The following is a 21,426-nucleotide window of genomic DNA, read 5'->3' on the forward strand; positions in this document are numbered from 1 at the left end:
TGAAATTTTACTGAGCTGTGTGTTTCTGATCTTCAAGAGCAAGGCAGGAAACCGCTTGGCGCCCCAGGCCAGTATGGTGCCCCCGAGGGCTGACAATAGGAGGCCTCTGTAAGTTGGCCCCACTTGACACAAGTCTCCACTCTCAATCCTGTTGCATGTTGCGTGTGTGACTATCCCTCTTTCTATAAAAAAAAAAGAGGAAGAGCAGAATAAAAAGCCCAAACCATGGTGAATGAACTAAGTACAACTATTCAACTTTTGTTTATCCTTCTCTAGAGACAGAGAATATGACACAAATTAAATGGAAAGCTCAAAGTTTTTAAGGTCAGAGTGTGAAGAAAGAGTTAGGCCTGACAGCCTCAACTGTACTGCTGTGTACTTTATTTATTATCATTTGTTTATTGTCATTGTCCGGCGAAAAACATCAAAATACAGTTTGGCAGCTGTTTGGTTTGGGGGGGGGGGGGGAATAGAAAGTATAGCAGCATAAAGATATAAAAAACAGCTAAACACAATAAAATACAGTAGCCTGCAAATGAATGCTACTGTACACAACTAAAACTGTTTGTATGATGTTCACAAAGCAACCACTGGACATCATTAGCTTGTTTGATGTACAAGGTGGATGTGCCCCACCTCCCATGTCTGACTTTCTTAAAAAAAGGACTCACAGCAGTCTCATGACCAGGGCCTCCTCTTGAAGGGACTGTGAGGCCACAGAAAAACAGCCTTTGGATAAAAAATTCTCCTTCTGTAAAGGCCAGTAAGATCTGGAACAGTCTTCTACGTTCCATAAGGGAGTGTCCCACATTATAAACCTTCAAAACTCACCTCAAGCAGTGGTTGAAAGCAAACCAGTCTTATAACCACTGACTTTTATTTTCTTAGTAATGTACTGTCTTGTGATGTGCTCTTATTGTGATCTATTGTCCTGTCCTATGTCTTATCATGTTGTTGTGTTACCTGCCTAGGGACTGCGGATACAAATTGGCATTGTTGCTATAATCCAGCATATTTACGTCTATTGCTGTCTGAATAGATGTTCATTAATGAACTCCAATCTGGATTTGATTGGAGTTGACTTAAGTGTCGACTGAGGAACAGAAAACCGATCTAAATCTTAGAAATATCAATAAACTCCATAGAGTAACTTGACAAATCTGCCTTTTTACAGTCTTGTCCCTAGCAAAGTAAATGATGGTTAAAAGACCTCAATATTTTTTTCTCAGACACCACCACCCCAATAGCAACCGAAAGAGAAAGTGTATTAAGGAGGAAACACTTCAATGTTTTTCTTAAATGCCTCATACATTCTGACAAATGACACATTGACAAAAACCCTCATTGTCATTGTCCTGGTATGATAATGATGCCAAAGATAGGAAGATGGAAGAAATTACTTGACCAGGGATTAACAACCAAAACAACTATAGCATTGTTCTATCCATTTCATAGAAACTCCGAAGTAAAGTAGTGTCACGCTACTGCAGTTACGTAAAGTCAGGAGGACAACTGGTAGTGATTACCAGCTACAAGAATTCCTTCTTTGACTTCTTTGAGCTCAACATTTAGCGTTCTTACAGTTTGGTTTCCAGTGAACTGTGACACTTGAGCCATTAAAAAAGCTCCTGTTTCAAATCAAATCAAACATTTAGAGAGGGATTATGAGTGACTTGAAACACTCCTGATCACAGAATTCCCTTGCGGATACACAGAAAGAATCATGCTTCTTGTTCCTCCGTTCTGTTTTGTTGGTTTTGCTTTTGAAAAAATATTTGCACTTTTTGATGCTGTTAATGTGACATGTATTTCTGGACATGAAGCTCATTATCCATGGTTTAACAGTTTTTTTTCAATGCAGCCAAGAAGGATCGTAACCCTAAACACGATGAAGAGATGCGGGGTTGTATTATATAATAAGTAAATCCTCTGGTTCCTGTTTGCAGTACAGTTTCTGTTTCTTGGAAACATATGCCACTAACTAGGGGTGTAACAGTACACACGAGTCACGGTTCGGTTCGTACCTCGGTGTGGGGGTCACGGTTCGGTACGGGTTCGGTACAACGGGAAAAAAGCAACAAAAACTCACACATGTTTAGCTATTTTCATTTATTTTGAACAGACACCAATAGTCACCAAAACTAAAAAACACCTCCTGTTATAAAAGTAAAGTAAAAGTAAACATTTTCAATGGGTCTCAGGTAAATTGCCCAGTTGGGCCCCATTTAAGATCCAGTCTGATCCCTCTTCATACCTATATGGCCAAATATATGGGGCCTACATGGGTCCTGTGCAACTCACCAAGTTGGGCCAAACCTGAAACCCAGTCAGAACCCACTTGGAACCCACATGGGCAAACACAGGCGGGGCCACAGTGGAAACTGCGGACAAACATGGGGAGTATCGCACAGCAGTCTATAAAGGAGAGTTTGAAGGTGAGGGCTTGAGGGTAGAAGCTGTTTTTTAATCTATTGGTTCTGGATTTGATTGGAGTTGACTTACGTGTCGACTGAGGAACAGAAAACAGATCTTAATCTTAGAAATATCAATAAACTCTATAGAATAACTTGACAAATCTGCCTTTTTACAGCCCTAGCAAAGTAAATGATGGTTAAAAGACCTCAATTTTTTTTTTTCTCAGACACCACCACCCCAATAGCAACCGAAAGAGAAAGTGTATTAAGGAGGAAACACTTCAATGTTTTTCTTAAATGCCTCATACACTCTGACAGATGACACATTGACAAAAACCCTCATTGTCATTGTCCTGGTATGATAATGATGCCAATGATATGAAGATGGAAGAAGTGACTTGACCAGGGATTAACAACCAAAACAACTATAGCATTGTTCTATCCATTTCATAGAAACTCCGAAGTAACGTAGTGTCACACTACTGCAGTTACGTAAAGTCAGGAGGACAACCTCTTCAACTTTCCCGTAAAGAACAACTGTTTCAAATCAAATCAAACATTTAGAGAGGGATTATGAGTGACTTGAAACACTCCTGATCACAGAATTCCCTTGCGGATACACAGAAAGAAACAATAGACACTGTTAGCCCTCATGCTTCTTGTTCCTCCGTTCTGTTTTGTTGGTTTTGCGTTTGAAAAAATATTTGCACTTTTTGATGCTGTTAATGTGACATGTATTTGTGGACATGAAGCTCATTATCCATGGTTTAACAGTTTTTTTTATGCAGCCAAGAAGGGATCGTAACCCTAAACACAATGAAGAGATGCAAGGTTGTATTATATAATAAGTCAATCCTCTGGTTTGCAGTGCAGTTTCTGTTTCTTGTAAACGTATGACACTAAGGGTGTAGCTGTAACAGGACACACGAGTCACGGTTCGGTACGTACCTCAGTGTGGGGGTCACGGATCTATGGATATACACACGTGTATAGCTTTTTTCATTTATTTTGAACAGACACTAACAGACTGAAAAAATTAAAAATCACCTGTTGTTATATAAGTAAAAAATGGAATAAAACATAAAACAAATGCATTAGGGTTCTCATACCATTTATTAATTTTGTTCATAAAGAGGAAAAGAAAAAGCACAATTTCTTGTCGGGATAAACAGAGGTAGTGAGGTAGCAACTGGCAATTTTGTTAAGTTTGCCCAGTTGGGCCCCATTTAAGATCCAGTCTGATCCCTATTTATACCTATATGGGCAAATACACTATATTACCAAAAGTATTCGCTCACCCATTCAAATGATCAGAATCAGGTGTTCTAATCACTTGGCCTGGCCCCAGGTGTATAAATTCAAGCACTCAGGCATGCAGACTGTGAAACAAGACATTTGTGAAAGAATGGGCCGCTCTCAGGAGCTCAGTGAATTCCAGCGTGGAACTGTCATAGGATGCCACTTGTGCAACAAATCCAGTCGTGAAATTTCCTCGCTCCTAAATATTCCACAGTCAACTGTCAGCTCTATTATAACAAAATGGAAGCGTTTGGGAAAAACAGCAACTCAGCCACGAAGTGGTAGGCCACGTAAAGTGACGGAGAGGGGTCAGCGGATGCTGAAGCGCATAGTGCAAAGAGGTCGCCGACTTTCTGCACAGTCAATTGCTACAGAGCTACAAACTTCATGTGACCTTCAGATTAGCCCAAGTACAGTACGCAGAGAGCTTCATGGAATGGGTTTCCATGGCCGAGCAGCTGCAGCCAAGCCACACATCACCAAGTGCAATGCAAGGCGTCGGATGCAATGGTGTAAAGCACGCCGCCACTGGCCTCTAGAGCAGTGGAGACGCGTTCTCTGGAGTGATGAATCACGCTTTTCCATCTGGCAATCTGATGGACGAGTCTGGGTTTGGAGGTTGCCAGGAGAACGGTACATTTCAGATTGCATTGTGCCAACTGTGAAATTTGGTGGAGGAGGAATTATGGTATGGGGTTGTTTTTCAGGAGCTGGGCTTGGCCCCTTAGTTCCAGTGAAAGGAACATTGAATGCTTCAGGATACCAAAACATTTTGGACAATTCCATGCTCCCAACCTTGTGGGAACAGTTTGGAGCGGGCCCCTTCCTCTTCCAACATGACTGTGCACCAGTGCACAAAGCAAGGTCCATAAAGACGTGGATGACAGAGTCTGGTGTGGATGAACTTGACTGGCCTGCACAGAGTCCTGACCTGAACCCGATAGAACACCTTTGGGATGAATTAGAGCGGAGACTGAGAGCCAGGCCTTCTCGACCAACATCAGTGTGTGACCTCACCAATGCGCTTTTGGAAGAATGGTCAAAAATTCCTATAAACACTCTCCTCAACCTTGTGGACAGTCTTCCCAGAAGAGTTGAAGCTGTAATAGCTGCAAAAGGTGGACCGACATCATATTGAATTCTATGAGTTAGGAATGGGATGGCACTTCAGTTCATAGAATGAGTAAAGGCAGGTGAGCGAATACTTTTGGTAATATAGTGTATATGGGGCCTACATGGATCCTGTGCAACTCACCAAGTTGGGCCCCACCTGAAACCCTGTCAGAACCCACTTGGAATCCACATGGGCAAACACAGGGGGGGCCAGCGTGGAAACTGCGGACAAACCCACTTGGTACCCTTATCAGCAGCCCAAATATAGTCCACATGGGCCACAAATGGATATACTGGCTAAACAGTAAAATGTAAACAGTGAACATACTCTCACATGAGTAATTGTTTAACACATTTGAATAATATCAAACAAGTCAAACAAATATTTCAAATAGTACTGAAAATCTCTTGAAAATATTACAAAATAAATAATAAGTGTTTCAATTACTCCAGCCTAGGGCTAATGGGCTTCATCTGATTTTCTTCGTCTGTAGGCTAATGACTTTGCTGGCAGCTTTTAGGCTTATTACCGCCACTTGGATTGAAGTGAGGACTCGATTTGTTCTTTTTTTCAATAGGCTACTCACTCAGATGTGTTCGCCGTGTGACTGTGTACACCGAAAGCCCGTACCGTGACACCACAGGACAAATACAAATACTATTACACCCCGACCACTGACACTAAAGAAACAACCGTTCCTTGAATAACAACAGATACATTAATCCCATTTGCTCATACCAACATATTTATATGAAGTCATAGCAAGAGAACAAACCCTTCTTTGTTCTCCTGATCCCTGATGAGCCTGTAAGCGTAACCCTTGCTCACTGACGAGATTTAGGAACAAGATTCAGAACAAGTTTGGGAAGTGCACTGGAAAAAAAAAGTATGACAGAGGCATGATGACACCACCTGATTCAGTCAGTCTGTCTGTATGAAACAATTGCACCAAAATCTGGGTACTCAAGTTGTAAAGACTGCAGCTCAGAGACATAATGGCAAAGAAAAAAAAAAGCACATGTCCCATAACTGAACCTGTATCCCAGGTTGGTTACACCAAGGAGTCCTTAGCACAGCTATAACATCACACCAGAATAAGCAGAATGACGCTTGCACTTGATGAAGAGGTCTTCAGTGTCAGGTCCATCCTAAAATACACCTCATTCATTCATCTACTGTAACCACTTATTCCTGTTAAGGAGGCAGGGCCGCCAGTCCATCACAGGGCTAACACAGAGAGACAGACAACCATTCACACTCACATGCACATATGGTCAATTTAGAATCACCAATTAATCTAACCAGCATGTCTTTGGACGGTGGGAGGAAGATGGAGTACCCAGAGAGAACCCATGCAGACAGAACATGCAAACTCCGCACAGAAAGGACCCAGTCAGCCCATGGATTCGAAACCAGGACCTTCTCGCTGTGAGGCATCAGTGCTAACCACCTCTCCACTGTGCTGCCCCTAAAAAACACCTCGTTTTTATATAAAAAAAAACTTTACTTTTCTTATCAGTGTACTCAAAGCCTCCTCCAGATGAGTGGAATTGCTTTCAAGACACCTTTAGGTCTGCAAGGAATCAAACCAAAACTTTTGTCAGGTTACCAGCTATCTCAACAAACACCTCCAAGCTCTTTCTGGGCACAAGCACACGCGGCCTAGAAGCGGTACATGAATTTCCTCTATCCAGATTCTGCTCCAAGCCTCTCTCCGATGTCAGATTTGACTGCGTCTGGAAGTATGTGCCCCGGCAGAAAAGATTTAAGGCAAGGCAAGGCAAGTTTATTTGTATAGCACAATTCGTACACGAGGCAATTCAAAGTGCTTTACAGAAGCAGAAGATATAAAAGCAGATTTAAAAGCATAGAACATAGAATATAGAAAACACAAAAGGAAATAAAAACAAATTATTTTAAATAAAATAATTACAGTAATTGGAATCATAAAAGACTGATTTAAAATCAATAAAATAATAAAATGTGTCTAAGAAAAAGCTGCAGCAAATAACAATGTTTTCAAGCCTGATTTAAATGAATGAACAGTTGGTGCGGACCTCAAGTGTGCAGGGAGTGTGTTCCACAGGTGAGGAGCAGAATAACTGAAAGCTGCTTCACCTTGTTTGGTTCTAATTTTGGGAACACACAATAGACCTGTCCCTGACGACCTAAGGGGTCTGGATGCTTCATATGGAATTAGTAAGTCAACAATATATCTTGGTGCCAGACCATTTAGTGCTTTGTAGACCAGCAGTAAGATTTTAAACTCTATCCTTTGGCTCACAGGAAGCCAGTGCAGTGATCTGAGCACTGGTGTGATATGATCCATTTTCCTAGTGTTTGTTAGCACTCTTGCAGCAGCGTTCTGGATCAGCTGTAGTTGTCTAATGGATTTTTTGTTCAGACCAGTAAAGACACCATTGCAATAGTCCAATCTACTGAAAATAAATGCATGAACAAGTTTTTCCATGTCTTCTTTGGACAAAAATCCCTTAATTCTGGCTATGTTTTTCAGGTGGTAATACGCTGATCTGGTAATGAGCTTTAGATGGTCATTAAAATTCAAGTCAGAGTCAATAATTACACCAAGATTTCTGGCTTTATCAGTTGATGTCAATGACATGGAGTTAAGGTGAGCCCTGATCTTTGATCTTTCACTTTTGGGGCCAAAGACAATCACTTCAGTCTTATCTGCATTAAGCTGGAGAAAATTTTGGCACATCCACTCATTGATTTGATGAATGCACTTGCTCAGTGAAAGTAAGGGACCGTAATCATCTGATGACATCGAGATATAAAGTTGTGTGTCATCTGCATACGTATGATAAGAAATATTATGGTCCTCCATAGGGTTGCACATCTCTCTCTGATAAACGATTCGATATGCATCTAGATACACAAGTTACGATTCGATTCAAAAACGATATCCTTTTATTACAGACAGATTCGATTCGATTCGATTCGATTCGATTCCGAACGATACGATTCGATTTGACGGTTAATATTCAAGACTCCAAATCCCCAAGCATTGTGGCTTTATGGCACTGGCAAAAAAAACAGAACAACAAAATCACATGTCAATGTATTTATTTTTTAGACATGGACCAAAAAAAGTCTGGCTGAATTGTTGGATGGGAACTCCAGAGGTAAAAGTAGCACAGAATAGTAACAACAAAGTGCAATATTTCAGCCTGAGCATAGTTGGGCATACAACGCTGGCATGCACGTGTTGGTCATATGATTTCGGGACGGTATCTTATACCTGGGCTCTAAGGTATGAATCAAATCCTGAAATCCTTCCCACTCAACAATGTTGTAAGGACATAAACCCTTGGCGATAAAACGCGTAATTGACGCTGTGATTTCCTTAGCGCGTGCTGAATTGTGACCAAGTTGCCCGAATAAGTTAGGAATGCCTGGCTGTGTGCTACTGCTTGCTGCACACTCCTGCTCGTTGGTACGGGGTTTTAACTCACCGTACTCTTGGCCGTGTTTCCTCTTTGCATGCTGGTCGAGATTTGTAGTGCTGCCAGTGTACGTCAACGATGCTCGACACAATTTACAAATAGCATGGCTTCTGTCGAGCTTCCCTTCCTTCTTATAAAACCCAAAAACTTTCCACACTTTAGATTTCTGTCTCCCCGATGCATTGAAAATCTTTCTCGGTCCATTATCACCTTCGGTCAGACTGACGCTTTCGTTCTCCTCCTCCTCCATTTTCCGTGTTGTCCCTTGTTTATCACTCGTGCTAATACCAGCTAGGCAGCTACCGCGTTTAGCGGGTAGCTTCAGCTCTCGCGTTGTTTTAGAGACGCTGGCGCATGTTGTAATGCCGCAAACCGATTCAAAGTCTCGCGATAACCGATCCATGACTCTATAACCGATTCAGCTAGGAATTCATGGATTATTCGCATCGATTGAGGAGTCTGCTACCGATGCAGCCGAGTCGCTCACTTGTTGAATCGAATATCCGGTCGCATCGGTTTATCGTTCACAACCCTAGTCCTCCATAATCTGGGCAAGGGGCAGCATGTAGATATTGAAGAGAAGTGGTCCAAGAATGGAACCTTGCGGCACCCCACACATAATCTTTTTTCGTTCAGACACATGTTCACCAATTGACACAAAGTATTCCCTATCTTGTAGATATGATTTGAACCAGTGTAGTACAGTGCCAGTTAGTCCCACCCACTTCTCTAGTCTGTCAAGCAGTATATCATGATCAACTGTATCAAAGGCAGCACTAAGATCTAATAATACCAAGACTGAAGTCATAGAAGCATCATTATTCAGATGTATGTCATTTAGAACTTTGATAAGTACAGTCTCAGTGCTGTGGTGTGGACGAAAACCAGACTGAAATGCATTAAAGAGATTGTTCTGCGTCATGAAAGCATGAGTTTGCTGAAAAACAATCTTTTCAATGATTTTTCCCAGAAAGGGAAGATTTGATATTGGCCTGTAGTTACTTATTACTGAAGCATCCAGATTAGACTTTTTTAGGAGAGGTTTTATTACTGCAGTTTTCAGTGCTTGAGGAAACTGACCGGACTGAATAGAGTTATTTATTATCTGCAATACATCTGAAGCTATACTATTAAAAACATTTTTAAAAAAGCTTGTTGGCAGAATATCAAGGCAGCATGTTGTGGATTTTAGCTGCGATACAGCTTCCGTCAGAGCTCTGTGATCTAGAAGGTCAAAATGTGCCAGATTAACTGGAGAAAAAGAAGGCACAAGAGGAGTTACAATTTTGCCTGAGCTGGAGCTGCAAACTGTTTGTCTTATCCTTGAAATTTTATCTGTGAAAAAGGCTGCGAAATCATTACATGACTTGCTGGATAGCAGTTCCGGAGGGACTGATGTTTTGGGATTTGTCAGCCCATCCACAACAGAAAACAAAGTGCGGGAATTGTTACAGTTTCTGTTAATAATCTCGGAAAAGAATGCTTGTCTTGCCTTCTTCAGCTCATAGTTGTAGGTGTGGAGACTGTTTTTGTAAATCTCAAAATGAACCTGGAGTTTGGTTTTTCGCCACCTGCGTTCTGCCTGTCTGCAGACTCTTTTCTGGTCTTTGACCAGTGCTGTGTTCCTCCAAGAGGCCTTTTTCCTTCCTGTCAAAATTTTGGTCCTAATAGGGGCAATGGAGTCAATAATAGTTGTAACTTTGGAACTGAAACTATTGACAAGATCATCAATCGAAGCTGAGGGCAGTGTTGGTGATGGTGTAAAAGACTGAGCGAAGACTGCACAGGTGTTATCATTAATATAACGTTTTTTGATTACCTCTGTGACATTTTTGTTATGGATAGCAGGCGTAGTTATTTTAAATGACACACAGTAATGATCAGAAAGAGCAACGTCCGTCACCACAACCTCAGAGATATTAAGCCCTTTGGAAATGATCAAATCTAATATATGCCCTTTATTGTGTGTTGGACATGTTACATGCTGAGAAAGCCCAAAATTATCCAGAATGCCCAAAAGTTCAATAGCACATCTATCTTTGAGATTATCGACATGAATGTTGAAGTCACCCACTAAGACAACGCAGTCAAAATCAATGCAAACAATAGACAGTAGTTTGACAAACTCGTCTGGAAACTTTGCATTGTATTTTGGTTGTTTGTAGATGGTTACAAAGAGAGATCGACAGGGAGATTTTAATTGAATAGCAACATATTCAAACGAGTCAAACTGCCCATAAGAAGCTTTCTTGCCCTGAATGCTGTCATTAAACAACACGGCGACTCCACCTCCTTTCTTATGCCTTCTTACTTCACTCATGAAGCTGAAGTTTGGAGGGGCTGACTCATTAAGAACTGTTGAACTGTTGTCTTGTGTTAGCCAACTTTCAGTTAAGAACATAATATCAAGCTTGTGCTTGATTATAAAATCATTGATTAAGAATGATTTGCCTGCCAGAGACCTAACATTTAAAAGAGCTAAGTTAAATGCGCTAAAAAGTTGATCATTCCCATGTTTGGAAACAGACTGTGGCTGACATGGAATGCGAATTGACATTTTTCTAGAAAGATGAACCAATCTTCTCCTCCGACCTATAGATACATGAATCAATGCAGCTTCCGACACAATGGGCCCTGGATTTTCCTTGGAAAAGTCAGGCACTACATTTGCCTTAAAACCTGGACCCAGAGCACATCAATTCCCAACACAGGTAACAAGCTGTGTTGGGCTCGTATTGGGGGATTGGAGTAGCGTCAGCTTTGGAGGGGGTGGTGGTGATGCCCGTTGGCGGGGAGTGGGTGGTTGTGAGGGCCGAGGTGGAATTTGGGGGGACAGGATCTCAGATTTACTCAAGTAAGTAAGGAGACTCCGCTCTGTCTCACTCAGCTCTGTCACTGTGACAGCAAACTCCAGCTGTCTTACACAGCCGATCATCCCTGAAGGGAGAAAGCACATCCCCTCCAGCATCCTTGGTGGGTGCGCACATGTCACACAGCCATATGCTGAGATTAAAAGGGTCTTTGTCTTCCCCCTTTGTTTGAAGCACAGCACAGAGGTAGCCAGCCAACTAATCTGAGCGTTTTAATACAAAAAATAAGCAGAGCAGAGAGACAAACTGGTCTGAATGGCACTTAATCTTGTCGGAGTCAGACCAAATATGGAGAGAAATGGAATAGATACCCTTCTTCATTTTTTCTCATACATATTGGAAGTGCAGGTCTAACAACAGCTCTCTCTGCCTCTCGACCATGAGATTTCACTCCTAATACAGAAAAAAATAATAGACATGAGGGCGGCACAGTGGCGAGGTGATTAGCACTGATGCCTCACAGCAAGAAGGTCACCGGTTCGAATCCATGGGCCGGCTGGCCTTTCTGTGTGGAGTTTGCATGTTCTCCCTGTGTCTGCGTGGGTTCTCTCTGGGTACTCTGGCTTCCTCCCACCATCCAAAGACATGCTCATTAGGTTAATTGGTGATTCTAAATTGGCCGTAGGTGTGTGTGTGAGTGTGAATGGTTGTCTGTCTCTGTGTTGGCCCTGCGATGGACTGGCGACCTGTCCAGGGTGTACCCCTGCCTCTCGCCCGATGACAGCTGGGATAGGCTCCAGCAGACCCCCGTGACCCTTAACAGGACTAAACGGGTATAGAAGATGAATGAATGAATGAATGAATAATAGACATGAAATAGTCTATTTCAGTATTTTAAATGGTAAAAACTGTCAGGAGACTCACATTGTTGGCTCCATTGTGAGCTTTTCCAACACGATAGGAAAAGCTCTGAAGCATGATACACTGTGTGTGTGTGTGAATTTATTGATGCTTTGTATATAACTGCTATCAGAAGCAGTTATATCATTTGTGCATAAAATGAGACTCAGTAACATGTCTGAACAACTTATTTTAGCCAAAATGTCTAAGTAATATGGCAGAACTTCTCTTTTGCTTAGATATCATGAGTTAATATTTGAAAAAGGTTTATGAAACATTCATCAAACATGATGGCAATTGTCAAAAGGCAATAAAGAGCAAAAATTTTAAAACAGCAGCTGATCCAGGGCACAAGACATGCTTCACTGGATAATTTTAATTGGACATAACACATTTTCTTTGACACTGGTAGAAGTGTATATCAATGTAATGCCTTAAAACATACAAAGTGCCTTCATGTTATTTAATATAAATTAATAATACATTCTTTTTATTTTAGTTTATACAGTAAATTCAACTAATTCCATCTATAAAGATATAAAAACTAAATTATGTGCATGAGAACCGGCTTGTCAATCACACATAATACACAATGTACATTCAACTCATCAAGTAAACAAAGACTCTTGATAAACACATCAGTGTGTTTCAGATTTCATTCTTATATATAAGCTTCAGAAATACATTGATACTATGAGCCATTTCTAAGGACTGGACTGTGTCCTGGTGTAACAGTGGCTGGTGTTGAGTTTTCACTTCTTCTATCTGACTCTGATATTCCATCTTCTCCAGATATGCTGTCTTCTTCAGATATGCTTTCTTCTGGCTGCCTCTCTGAATGCATGTCAGGTTCAAACCCAGGATTTGTCTGTCCCTGCCTGTGACGCCTCTGGACCTCCTCAAAGATTTCAAGAACCTTGAAAGCACAAAGAAAAAAAAGCAGGGATTAAAAGAAGTGGCCAATGTGAACATATACCCAATGAAACAACTTTTTAATAAGAATGAACATAAAGAATACTTCCATTACCTTGGACTTGGGAATGAGACCCACTCTGAAGAAGCCAATGTGTCCAGTTTCAATCTTGGTGCAGTCAACCACAGTGGATGCAATGTTCTCTGGGGAGGGTCCATCACATAACACTCCATCCACCTAAGCAACCAATGAAGATACAGTTCACTTCATATTCATGTCCTTCATATTTTTAATTACACTGAATCATTGTCATTACCTTGTCTCCTAGCTTGGCGAACACTTGGTTATGGTGAGTTGTGTCTGCCTCTCCTGTGGGGTTGGCTGAGGTTACAGCAATGGGCCCCACCTGAAAACATAAGAAAACAGTTGCATTGAAGGGTCTGGTGATTGATCTTCAATAAATTTAAGACATTCAGATTAATATTCATGTTCCATACCAGACTGATGAGATGCGTGGCTACAGCACAGTCTGGATTTCTGATGGCAATGCTTTGTGGAGTCCCTATATGTATGGCAGCATCTCCCAAACCAAAGGTGTCCATCCAGGGTCCTGCATGACACAAGAAATACAGTATGATGCTCATGAAAGCCTCAACAGGCATCAGACACACCCACAGAGTCTTACACCCACCTCTGGGTATGACCATGCTAATGGATGACGGCCACGCAGCCTCCATGAAGTCCAGGAGCAGAGGGCTCAGCAGGTGTCGCACCGGCTCCAGCTGCTTGATGGAGGAGATCCACATGGACATGGGTCGGTCCTGTGCCTGTTTCTTCACCCTGGAAGAAACAGTGACAAAGGTCAGAATATGAAAGCAATAAATGAATGCAGGAACGTGTGTGAGACATGAAACTCACTTGAAAGCTTTAACCACTGCGTCCGGCCGGTTGCAAGCGGCCACCAGCACATAGACGGTGTCAGTAGGCATTCCGCAAATGCCGCCATTCTTCATGATGTCTGTTTGACAAAAAAAAGGGAAAAAGTTAACTTTTAAAAGGTAAATAAACAAGTATTTATTTCAGAAATCAAAGTCACTGTCTTGAATCTCACCTGCAATCTGAAGGACTGATGTGACCTTGCGGGCTGGTAGATGTGGACAGACATCTGCCCCTCCCCCCACCCCACTCATCTTGACTATCGGTTTTCCTAATGGGATCTGGGGGGACTGGAACGTGCCGTTGAAAATGTGTGCCAAGAAACAATAAAAACTGACAAGGCCAAAGATTATGGTGACTCCTATGTCATAACCAAAAGGCAGTGCACCTACTGCATCCAGCAGGAAGCTGATTAGTATGAGCTGGAAGGTGAATGCGTAGACAAACCAGGCCACATTCAGAAACAGAGCTGCAACAGTCACTAAAACGTTGAACAGCATGAAGCTAATGATCCCAACAGCCAGATGAAAGCCTCTGGTTTCACCGTACAGGCCGCCATATCGTGTCAATCCCCACACTATCCACATCACCCCGTACAGATAAAATACTGTGCTCTCAAAGGTTTTACCCCGAGCGAAAGCCACTGAACCACACAACAGCTGCAGGGTCCCACCAGCCATTACCACCCAGGGGAGAACCAACACGGACAGAGGATTTCTGGCACCAATTGTGGCCGTGACGGCAAATGCAGCCAGCACGTTGCAGGCGTGACCTAACGCCTCTGCGTCTGCATATCTCGAGTAGCCCAGGTGAGGAGTGTGAAGTTCTTTATTGTGTGCTCTGAGAGTAAATCTCTGCGTCCTGCTGAACAAAGCCTTGAAATATCCCTGGCCTATGGGAATCATGGTACTGGAGACCATGTTGAATGTCGTAACAAAGAGCATGATTGCAGAAATCACAAATATAGCTCCCTGTACACCCTGAGTGCCTCCTTGGAAGAAGCCTTGAGGATGAGCTGCAATGGCAATGCAATAAGCTGTGAAGAATAACTGGTAGAACCCCTCCAGCAAGCCTTTCTGACAGCTGAACAGAGCCAGGACAAAGAAAAGCACAGAGAAGACAACAGGGAAGGGGACTGGGGAGTAAGGCTGAATGGAGTAAAATGATAATAAAGCTGTGTAACCCTCAGCAAATTTCAACAGGGCTGTGAAACCATAGAAAGTGGCAGCTAGTGTGTCCATATGTCTGTAAAAGAGGATACACATGCCTAGCTGGAAGACTCCAGCTGTCCACAGCCAAGGAACATGACCCACAAAGAGTTGAGGGACCACGCCTAACAGAGGACAGACTATTACACAGGCCGATAACAAGTTCATCACCAAACCTACTGACACTAAATCATTGGACCCCTGTTTCTGCTCTGTTGTCAGCTCCTCTTTTTTCTTCAGGACTGTCCCTGGAGGTTCCACTTTACCATGAGTGATCATGGACAGCAGACGTCCAAATCCAAAGTAAACACACACCAGACAGACAAGTAAGTAGTTAGCAGCCGTGGCAGACTGACCAAAACCTGCAGCTGACAGACCAGCGATCTGATGGGCACAGGCAAAGGAAATGCCGATAGCTATAAGAAACAGAACTGCTTTCTTAGACACCACTGCAGCAACAGCGATGATGAACAGGGCTAATGCGAATGCTGCCAGGCCAGGGACCAGAGCGGCTCTGAGCTCTGTAGGCTTCAGCACCCTCTGTCCCACCAGGATGTACACCAGACCAGAGCCACACCACAGACCAGAGATCGTCAGGCACAGAGTGGAAAACAGCCGGGTGTTGGACAGGCTGTGAGAGACACCTAGAAGAGAAACAAGGCATGGTCAGGGAGATGACTCAGATCTAGGTGCAAATACAAATACAGGAATACTTTTAAATAAACACAAACCAGCATATGCCAGAATGGCTGCAGCGATGAGGAGCAGAATCCCCAGCGCAGTTTGGGGGATGAAGTCATTTTCAGGAGAGATGGGGTAATTGTTCACCAAAAGCAGGAGGGAACCTACAAGTCGAAACGAAAAGTCAATATCCTGGTCCAGGTCACAGGAATACCAAGCATTTAAAAGAAAGCAACTAGAGCTGTTTTAAATTACTTTTGAAACCAAAATAATCAATAATAAAAACGAAACAATAAAAAATAAAAATGTAAAAACTGAATAAAGAAAAAGAAGAGACACTTGGAATGTTTAAATTTTCTGGCGATCTTGTAGCCTACAGCTAATTATTTATTTTGTACGGATCATCTGAGCATGGGTATGAAATTAGAAATAAATCTGGGAAAATAAACATGGCAAACAATATTAAACTACGAGGCTGCGTCTCTTTATTTTCGTGACATGTAATTTTTAATCCGTACGGAGTTGCTTTCTGACACCAGTGATGACACCCTTTAAGTTTTTTAATTTACACAAAATACAGAAAAAATGTCACTTTATACGCCACTATGTTCACTTGATAAAATTCACGAGGATACGTGGTGATAAAATGAAGTAACAAAGGCGTATCTCCGGTAAAGAAGTGCGTCTTACCACCAGAGATGCTCAGGATGCCGACGGACACGTACAGCGATCGTTGCGGGGCCATCGTAGCTCTACCTCCGGACGGCGCGAGGCTGGGCCTTTTTAAAAGGCGCTGTGACGCCAGCACGCAGGTGAAACCTGATAGGTCAAGCTGCAACTTGCCTGGGAAACTCCTGGATACCTTTAAGCTCCATGATACGAGCAGGAGGGTGGAGACAGGAGGGTGGAGGCAGGAGAGGCAGACCGGGATATAAGCGCTCAGCTTCACCGCCTAACCGTCACACGTCCGCCGGAGAGCTCGACTTGACACTGTCTTCAACCGGGACGCCTGCACTACAATACCCTCTCAAGGTGAGCACATCTATTCCTATTGCCTCTACGAAAAAGAGAGAATAAGAAGTTTTTAACGAAATACAGATTCAATACGCAAGCTTTTTTTCAACCTACAAGTAAAGGCGCACAGTGGCGTACACACCTTCCGCTGTCTAAAAGCGAGCTTTTCCGCAATGTTAAGAACAAACGCACTGAGTTTAGGCAACACTTTTAAGCTGTGAGTAGTACAGTTAACGTTAGAAGGAATTGCTGTGTTATTAAACGGCTCTTATAACTTAAAGAGTAGTATTAATTACTTAGAGCTGAGTTTCTCACTGCAGACTCAACCCTGTCAAACCTGTATCGGTTTCCAGGTGTCAACTGTTACCTGGCAGCGGGTCTTACTAAGACCTTTCTCTCACCTGGCTTTATAAATGTTTAGTGTAAACGTGGAACAGGCCTGTGAGGATCAGTTCTTTTTTTTTGTTATTTTTTGCGTTTAATGTGAAACAAGTACGAGGAAAAAGCTGTATCTAATCTAGACTGTTTAACGGTTTGTAAAGTCTATATAAACAAGTGCTGTGTGTGTGTGTTTGTTTTGCAGGAATCATGGCAAAGCGCGTTGCAGTCATTCTGTCAGGCTGTGGAGTTTATGATGGCACAGAGATCCATGAGGCCTCGGCCGTCCTCGTCCACCTGAGTCGCGCTGGAGCAAAAGTAAGAGCACCTAAAAGAAGAGAAGTGAAAAACCAGGGATTTAATGGCAGGTCTCAACAGATCCCTTAAATGCTGAGGCTAATCTGATGCTGATTGTTGAACTAATGTCTGGTTTCAGGTGAAGATGTTTGCTCCAAACTCCGATCAGATGCATGTTGTGAACCACTGCGAGGGGAAACCTACGGAGGAGAAGAGAAACATCCTGCAGGAAAGTGCCCGCATCGCCAGGGGTGACGTGACTGATCTGGACGAGTTCGATGTGTCAGCGTTTGATGCTGTCATCATCCCAGGTAAGTTTACCATAAGTAATCCCACCTATTAAACTCTGGGTGGTTCTCTTCTTTTCTGTGATGTTCTAAATGAATGCTGTTCATTCAGGGGGCTTCGGTGTGGCCAAGAACCTGAGTGACTGGGCTGTGAAGAATAAGGACTGCACCGTCAATCCACAGCTAGAGAAGCTCATCAAAGATTTCCACAAAGCTGGAAAGCCTCTGGGCATGTGCTGCATCTCCCCCGTCCTGGCTGCCAAGCTCCTGCCCGGCTGTGAGGTCACCGTGGGGCAGGACAAGCAGTGTGAAATGTGAGTGAGATAAATTACCATCTTCAGATGTGACTGAAGACTGAGTAAAATCAAATCAAAAGCTGAAACCTTCCCTTTTCTTTTCGTCTTCAGGTGGCCGTATGCAGGTACAGCAGGCGTTATGAGGGAGATGGGCTGCAAGTATGTCAACAAAGACATTACTGAAGCTCACGTTGATGTCAAAAACAAGCTGGTCACCACCTGTGCCTTCATGTGCAACGCTCCCATTCATGAAGTGTTTGATGGAGTAGGTGTCATGGTTGAGGAGACTCTGAAATTGGCCTAATAAGAGTTTCATGTGTGTATTTATTGGAGTTTGATATACCTAATCTGTATTCAACACAATGTTGTTATCTCACTTTTTTCTGAGAGTTAATTTGGTAATGTATTGAGAAATAAATAAATTCTATCATACAAATTACAAATATGCATTTATTGTTTTCCTTTACACAAAATAGAAGGGCATTCAATAAGCCACAGATACATTATAATACAGACAATTAATAACATATTGTTTGGGTTTAACCTGAAAGAGACGGATTGTTTTACACAGAGAAGACAATAATAGAGTACAATCCATATTCAAAGTCCTTTTGTAACCACAAGACTTTCTTCTGCCTTGGTGATAAGTTTTTATTTTATTTTATTTTATTTTATTTTATTTTTATTAAGTAATGGGATATTTTGAACTGTTTTTAGCATATTTCACACACAGACTTTCACTGGACTTTCAGTCAGTGGTATCAGTGTTAGTTTCAACACTATCATCTCAGAATTTTTGAAATGTCCCACCTGTTTCCCATACATATATATTATTATATTCTCTGTATTTTAAAATGGGTGTGAGAGTCTTTTGTGCATTCGCAGGTAAAAACATGCCAGCCAATGATTTAAACAATTAATATTGGGTCCCAAAACAGGAAAATGTTTCACTGTAAGGTTCAAAGCGTACATTGCTCTACAGTTTTTTGTGTGAATCACATTTGTAATGGTAAATGCCTGACGTCAAGATATTCTTTGGCTAAGGAAAAACATAGTTATACCGTATAGAGTGAATTTATGGCGGTCTAGTGAACCATGAATTTAACAGACCAAGAAAAAGTCTTGAATCAGTCAAATTAATTTGTATTTTCACATTTATTTAAAGCTTTATACAACAGTCCAGTTCAATCTGTGTACGGCACAACAAAATGTTCCCATTAAAGCAACAATTTATTAAAACAGGACAATAAGTGCATTTTTAATAAATTCATTTCATAAGCAAAGAATAGGCATTTTCCCTCATTTCAAAGTGTAACATTGACTATTCCTGCGAGACTCCAGTCAGCATTCATGTGCTCTTGTTGGTGAAGTGATTGAACTGGTCCGTTCCACAAGCCAACATTGCTGCACGGAATTTCCTGGGACGATCAGGATCCTGAAACCATTAAAAACACGAGCTCAGTACACAATTCGGTTGTGACGCACTAACTGTATAACCCACACAGAAGAAGTGTTTATCTCACCTCTATGGGGTACGCACAGGTGGGAACATATCGGATCACTAACCCACAGCGCCTCTTCTGAGAGGTGTTGGCATCACTTGCATGGACGAGGAGTCCATCATGAATCTACATTCAAACAGTTTCATACGTTATTAAACCTTATATTATCATCTGAAGTGTTCATGAACATATGACTTAACCTAGAGATATACTCACAGACATCTGTCCAGCTAACAGAGGACAAAACACAGCTTGATCTGCCTGCACCAGCTCCTCTGGGATCTCCTGGTTGACTGACAGCATGTTTCCAGGGCGGTTGGCGTGGCGATGGGGCAGCATGCCAGAGCAGTGGCTTCCTACAGACACAAAGTTCAACTGTGTTGATTTCAGAAAGTACATTTTATATATGCAGTTTTATTCAGCTCAAATAACTTGTAGTTATAGGTGGAAGTCAATGGAAAATATAATTATTTTGAGCTGAGGCTGAAGTAGAACTGTAGTCTCGGCCATAATTTTGCATAAAAGGCGTAAAAGCAGCTTAGGTACCTGGGATGACCTGAAGGGCGCCGTTTTCTTTTTGTGAGTCATCTAAAGCGAGCCACACAGACAGAACAGGGCCGCCATCAATACCCCAGTACCTGAATGCAACAATTACATTTAGACAAAACAAAGAGAAACAAAACAACACAGCTGCCTTTACAGAGTTAGACCTACCTCAGATCCTGATGCCAGGCCACGTATGGAAGTCCACTTTCTCCAACATCCACGTCAGCTTTGGTTTGGTTCTCTTCCTTCTCCTGGATGTCGGCTGCTTTGAGTGCTGGATATTTACAGATGAAGCGGGAGTCCAGCAGGATGACGTCAGGGCCCAGGACGGCTTGGACCACTTGCAGGACACGAGGGTGTTTGGTCAGACCCATCACCCACGGATACTGGAGGTGAACATTGTGGAGGCTGTACTGAGTGTAGTCTTCACCTGGAGGTGCAAGGAAACACATAAGACACCTGTTGTAGTGCAACATTTAAACCACAGCAAGTATTTTTAATCCTCAGTTAGTCTGATGAGGAACAAAGTAAAAGATTGACACTCTGTTTTTAGGACTGGCATTAAATAAATGTACAGATAAAAATCCAAACTATTTTCATCAAGTTCCTCACAGGTCTCTGTCCTTTTATTTCCCTTCCCTCGTCCTCCTCACGTTCATCTGTGCTACTTACCAAACTCCTTCTCCAGCACAGAAAAGGCCTCTCTGGCCTCCCTCAGCTCCGTCTCATTCAGTACAGGCAGTGGTGAGAGGAAGCCCTGCTGGTTGTAGCTCTCCTGTAGTTTAGCTGCAGATGTAGTCATCTCTGTTAGTCTGGTTCTCTGCTGATTCCTCAGGCTCACTGCTTCTAAACAGAATAAGGAGACTGTTTGTGATGGAGGTTAAGGAGTAGAAAAGAAAGAGAAAGCAGAGTTTAAGTATGTCACAGCTCAGTGCTATGTGGTGATATTTATGTAAGTCAAACCCTGCCCACCGGATCTGATGGGAACAACGCGCTATGTTTAACTCTGAGTTACACCTTGTTCCTCCTGTATGTCAAGACCAGTATAATCTTAAAGGATTACCGGCATGAATCAACTTTATTGTCTATGTTAAATGAGTCCAACATCATACTTGTTATTGAAAAGACCTCTGAAAACAGTTGTGCACTCATCCTGCAGAGATGTAAAACGTTCTTAAAGCCTTTTTATTGTCTAAGTGGAAAAAAAAACAGTAAAAACAGTTACATTAAAACCTGTGAGTATAAATTATGACGATTTAAACTGTCTCCATACCAGACTGCAGTTATTCTCTACGAGTCTGGTCTCTGGATACTGACCAGCTCCTCTGTGGCAGACATTATATACTGCACTGACCTCCTTCTGG

The 21,426-nt window shown here is 42.3% G+C and overlaps 3 protein-coding genes across 3 annotated transcripts; 1 reads left to right on the plus strand and 2 right to left on the minus strand.

Moving 5' to 3' along the window:
- Positions 1-12,220: 12,220 nt before the first annotated feature.
- LOC311491834 (uncharacterized protein) lies at positions 12,221-16,487 on the minus strand (the record flags this gene model as incomplete). Its single annotated transcript, XM_084549873.1, has 9 exons — positions 12,221-12,920; positions 13,032-13,154; positions 13,234-13,323; positions 13,415-13,527; positions 13,609-13,757; positions 13,836-13,935; positions 14,029-15,705; positions 15,793-15,906; positions 16,433-16,487. 9 exons carry the CDS (start codon positions 16,485-16,487, stop codon positions 12,696-12,698), a joined length of 2,646 nt encoding a protein of 881 aa, XP_084405999.1. The 3' UTR covers positions 12,221-12,695.
- Positions 16,488-16,618: 131 nt separating this feature from the next.
- Positions 16,619-18,449, plus strand: LOC311491674 (glutamine amidotransferase-like class 1 domain-containing protein 3, mitochondrial). The gene is made up of 5 exons (XM_084549659.1): positions 16,619-16,774; positions 17,340-17,452; positions 17,571-17,742; positions 17,831-18,032; positions 18,126-18,449. The coding sequence occupies exons 2-5, from the start codon at positions 17,345-17,347 to the stop codon at positions 18,316-18,318; spliced, it is 675 nt and encodes a 224-aa protein (XP_084405785.1). The 5' UTR covers positions 16,619-16,774; positions 17,340-17,344; the 3' UTR covers positions 18,319-18,449.
- An 854-nt stretch (positions 18,450-19,303) lies between these two features.
- Positions 19,304-20,991, minus strand: LOC311491764 (L-threonyl-[L-threonyl-carrier protein] 4-chlorinase-like). Its single transcript, XM_084549786.1, has 6 exons — positions 20,735-20,991; positions 20,231-20,492; positions 20,063-20,154; positions 19,733-19,872; positions 19,538-19,642; positions 19,304-19,449 (listed from the first exon to the last, which is right to left on the minus strand). Exons 1-6 carry the CDS (start codon positions 20,862-20,864, stop codon positions 19,363-19,365), a joined length of 816 nt encoding a protein of 271 aa, XP_084405912.1. The 5' UTR covers positions 20,865-20,991; the 3' UTR covers positions 19,304-19,362.
- Positions 20,992-21,426: the final 435 nt, after the last annotated feature.

The sequence above is a fragment of the Chelon labrosus genome (genome assembly GCF_963514085.1).
Source record: "Chelon labrosus genome assembly, chromosome: 8".
NCBI classification, from domain to species: domain Eukaryota; kingdom Metazoa; phylum Chordata; class Actinopteri; order Mugiliformes; family Mugilidae; genus Chelon; species Chelon labrosus.

What these genes read in the sequence shown, in the direction of transcription:
- LOC311491674 (XM_084549659.1), top strand. Translation starts at nt 17,345, where the DNA reads ATGGCAAAGCGCGTTGCAGTCATTCTGTCAGGCTGTGGAGTTTATGAT. An exon ending in TGAGTCGCGCTGGAGCAAAA is followed by an intron (nt 17,453 to 17,570) that starts GTAAGAGCACCT and finishes GTCTGGTTTCAG; the next exon opens with GTGAAGATGTTTGCTCCAAA. An exon ending in TGATGCTGTCATCATCCCAG is followed by an intron (nt 17,743 to 17,830) that starts GTAAGTTTACCA and finishes CTGTTCATTCAG; the next exon opens with GGGGCTTCGGTGTGGCCAAG.
- LOC311491764 (XM_084549786.1), bottom strand. Translation starts at nt 20,864, where the DNA reads ATGACTACATCTGCAGCTAAACTACAGGAGAGCTACAACCAGCAGGGC. An exon ending in CGCCCTTCAGGTCATCCCAG is followed by an intron (nt 19,873 to 20,062) that starts GTACCTAAGCTG and finishes TTGTGTCTGTAG; the next exon opens with GAAGCCACTGCTCTGGCATG. An exon ending in CCTGTGCGTACCCCATAGAG is followed by an intron (nt 19,450 to 19,537) that starts GTGAGATAAACA and finishes TAATGGTTTCAG; the next exon opens with GATCCTGATCGTCCCAGGAA.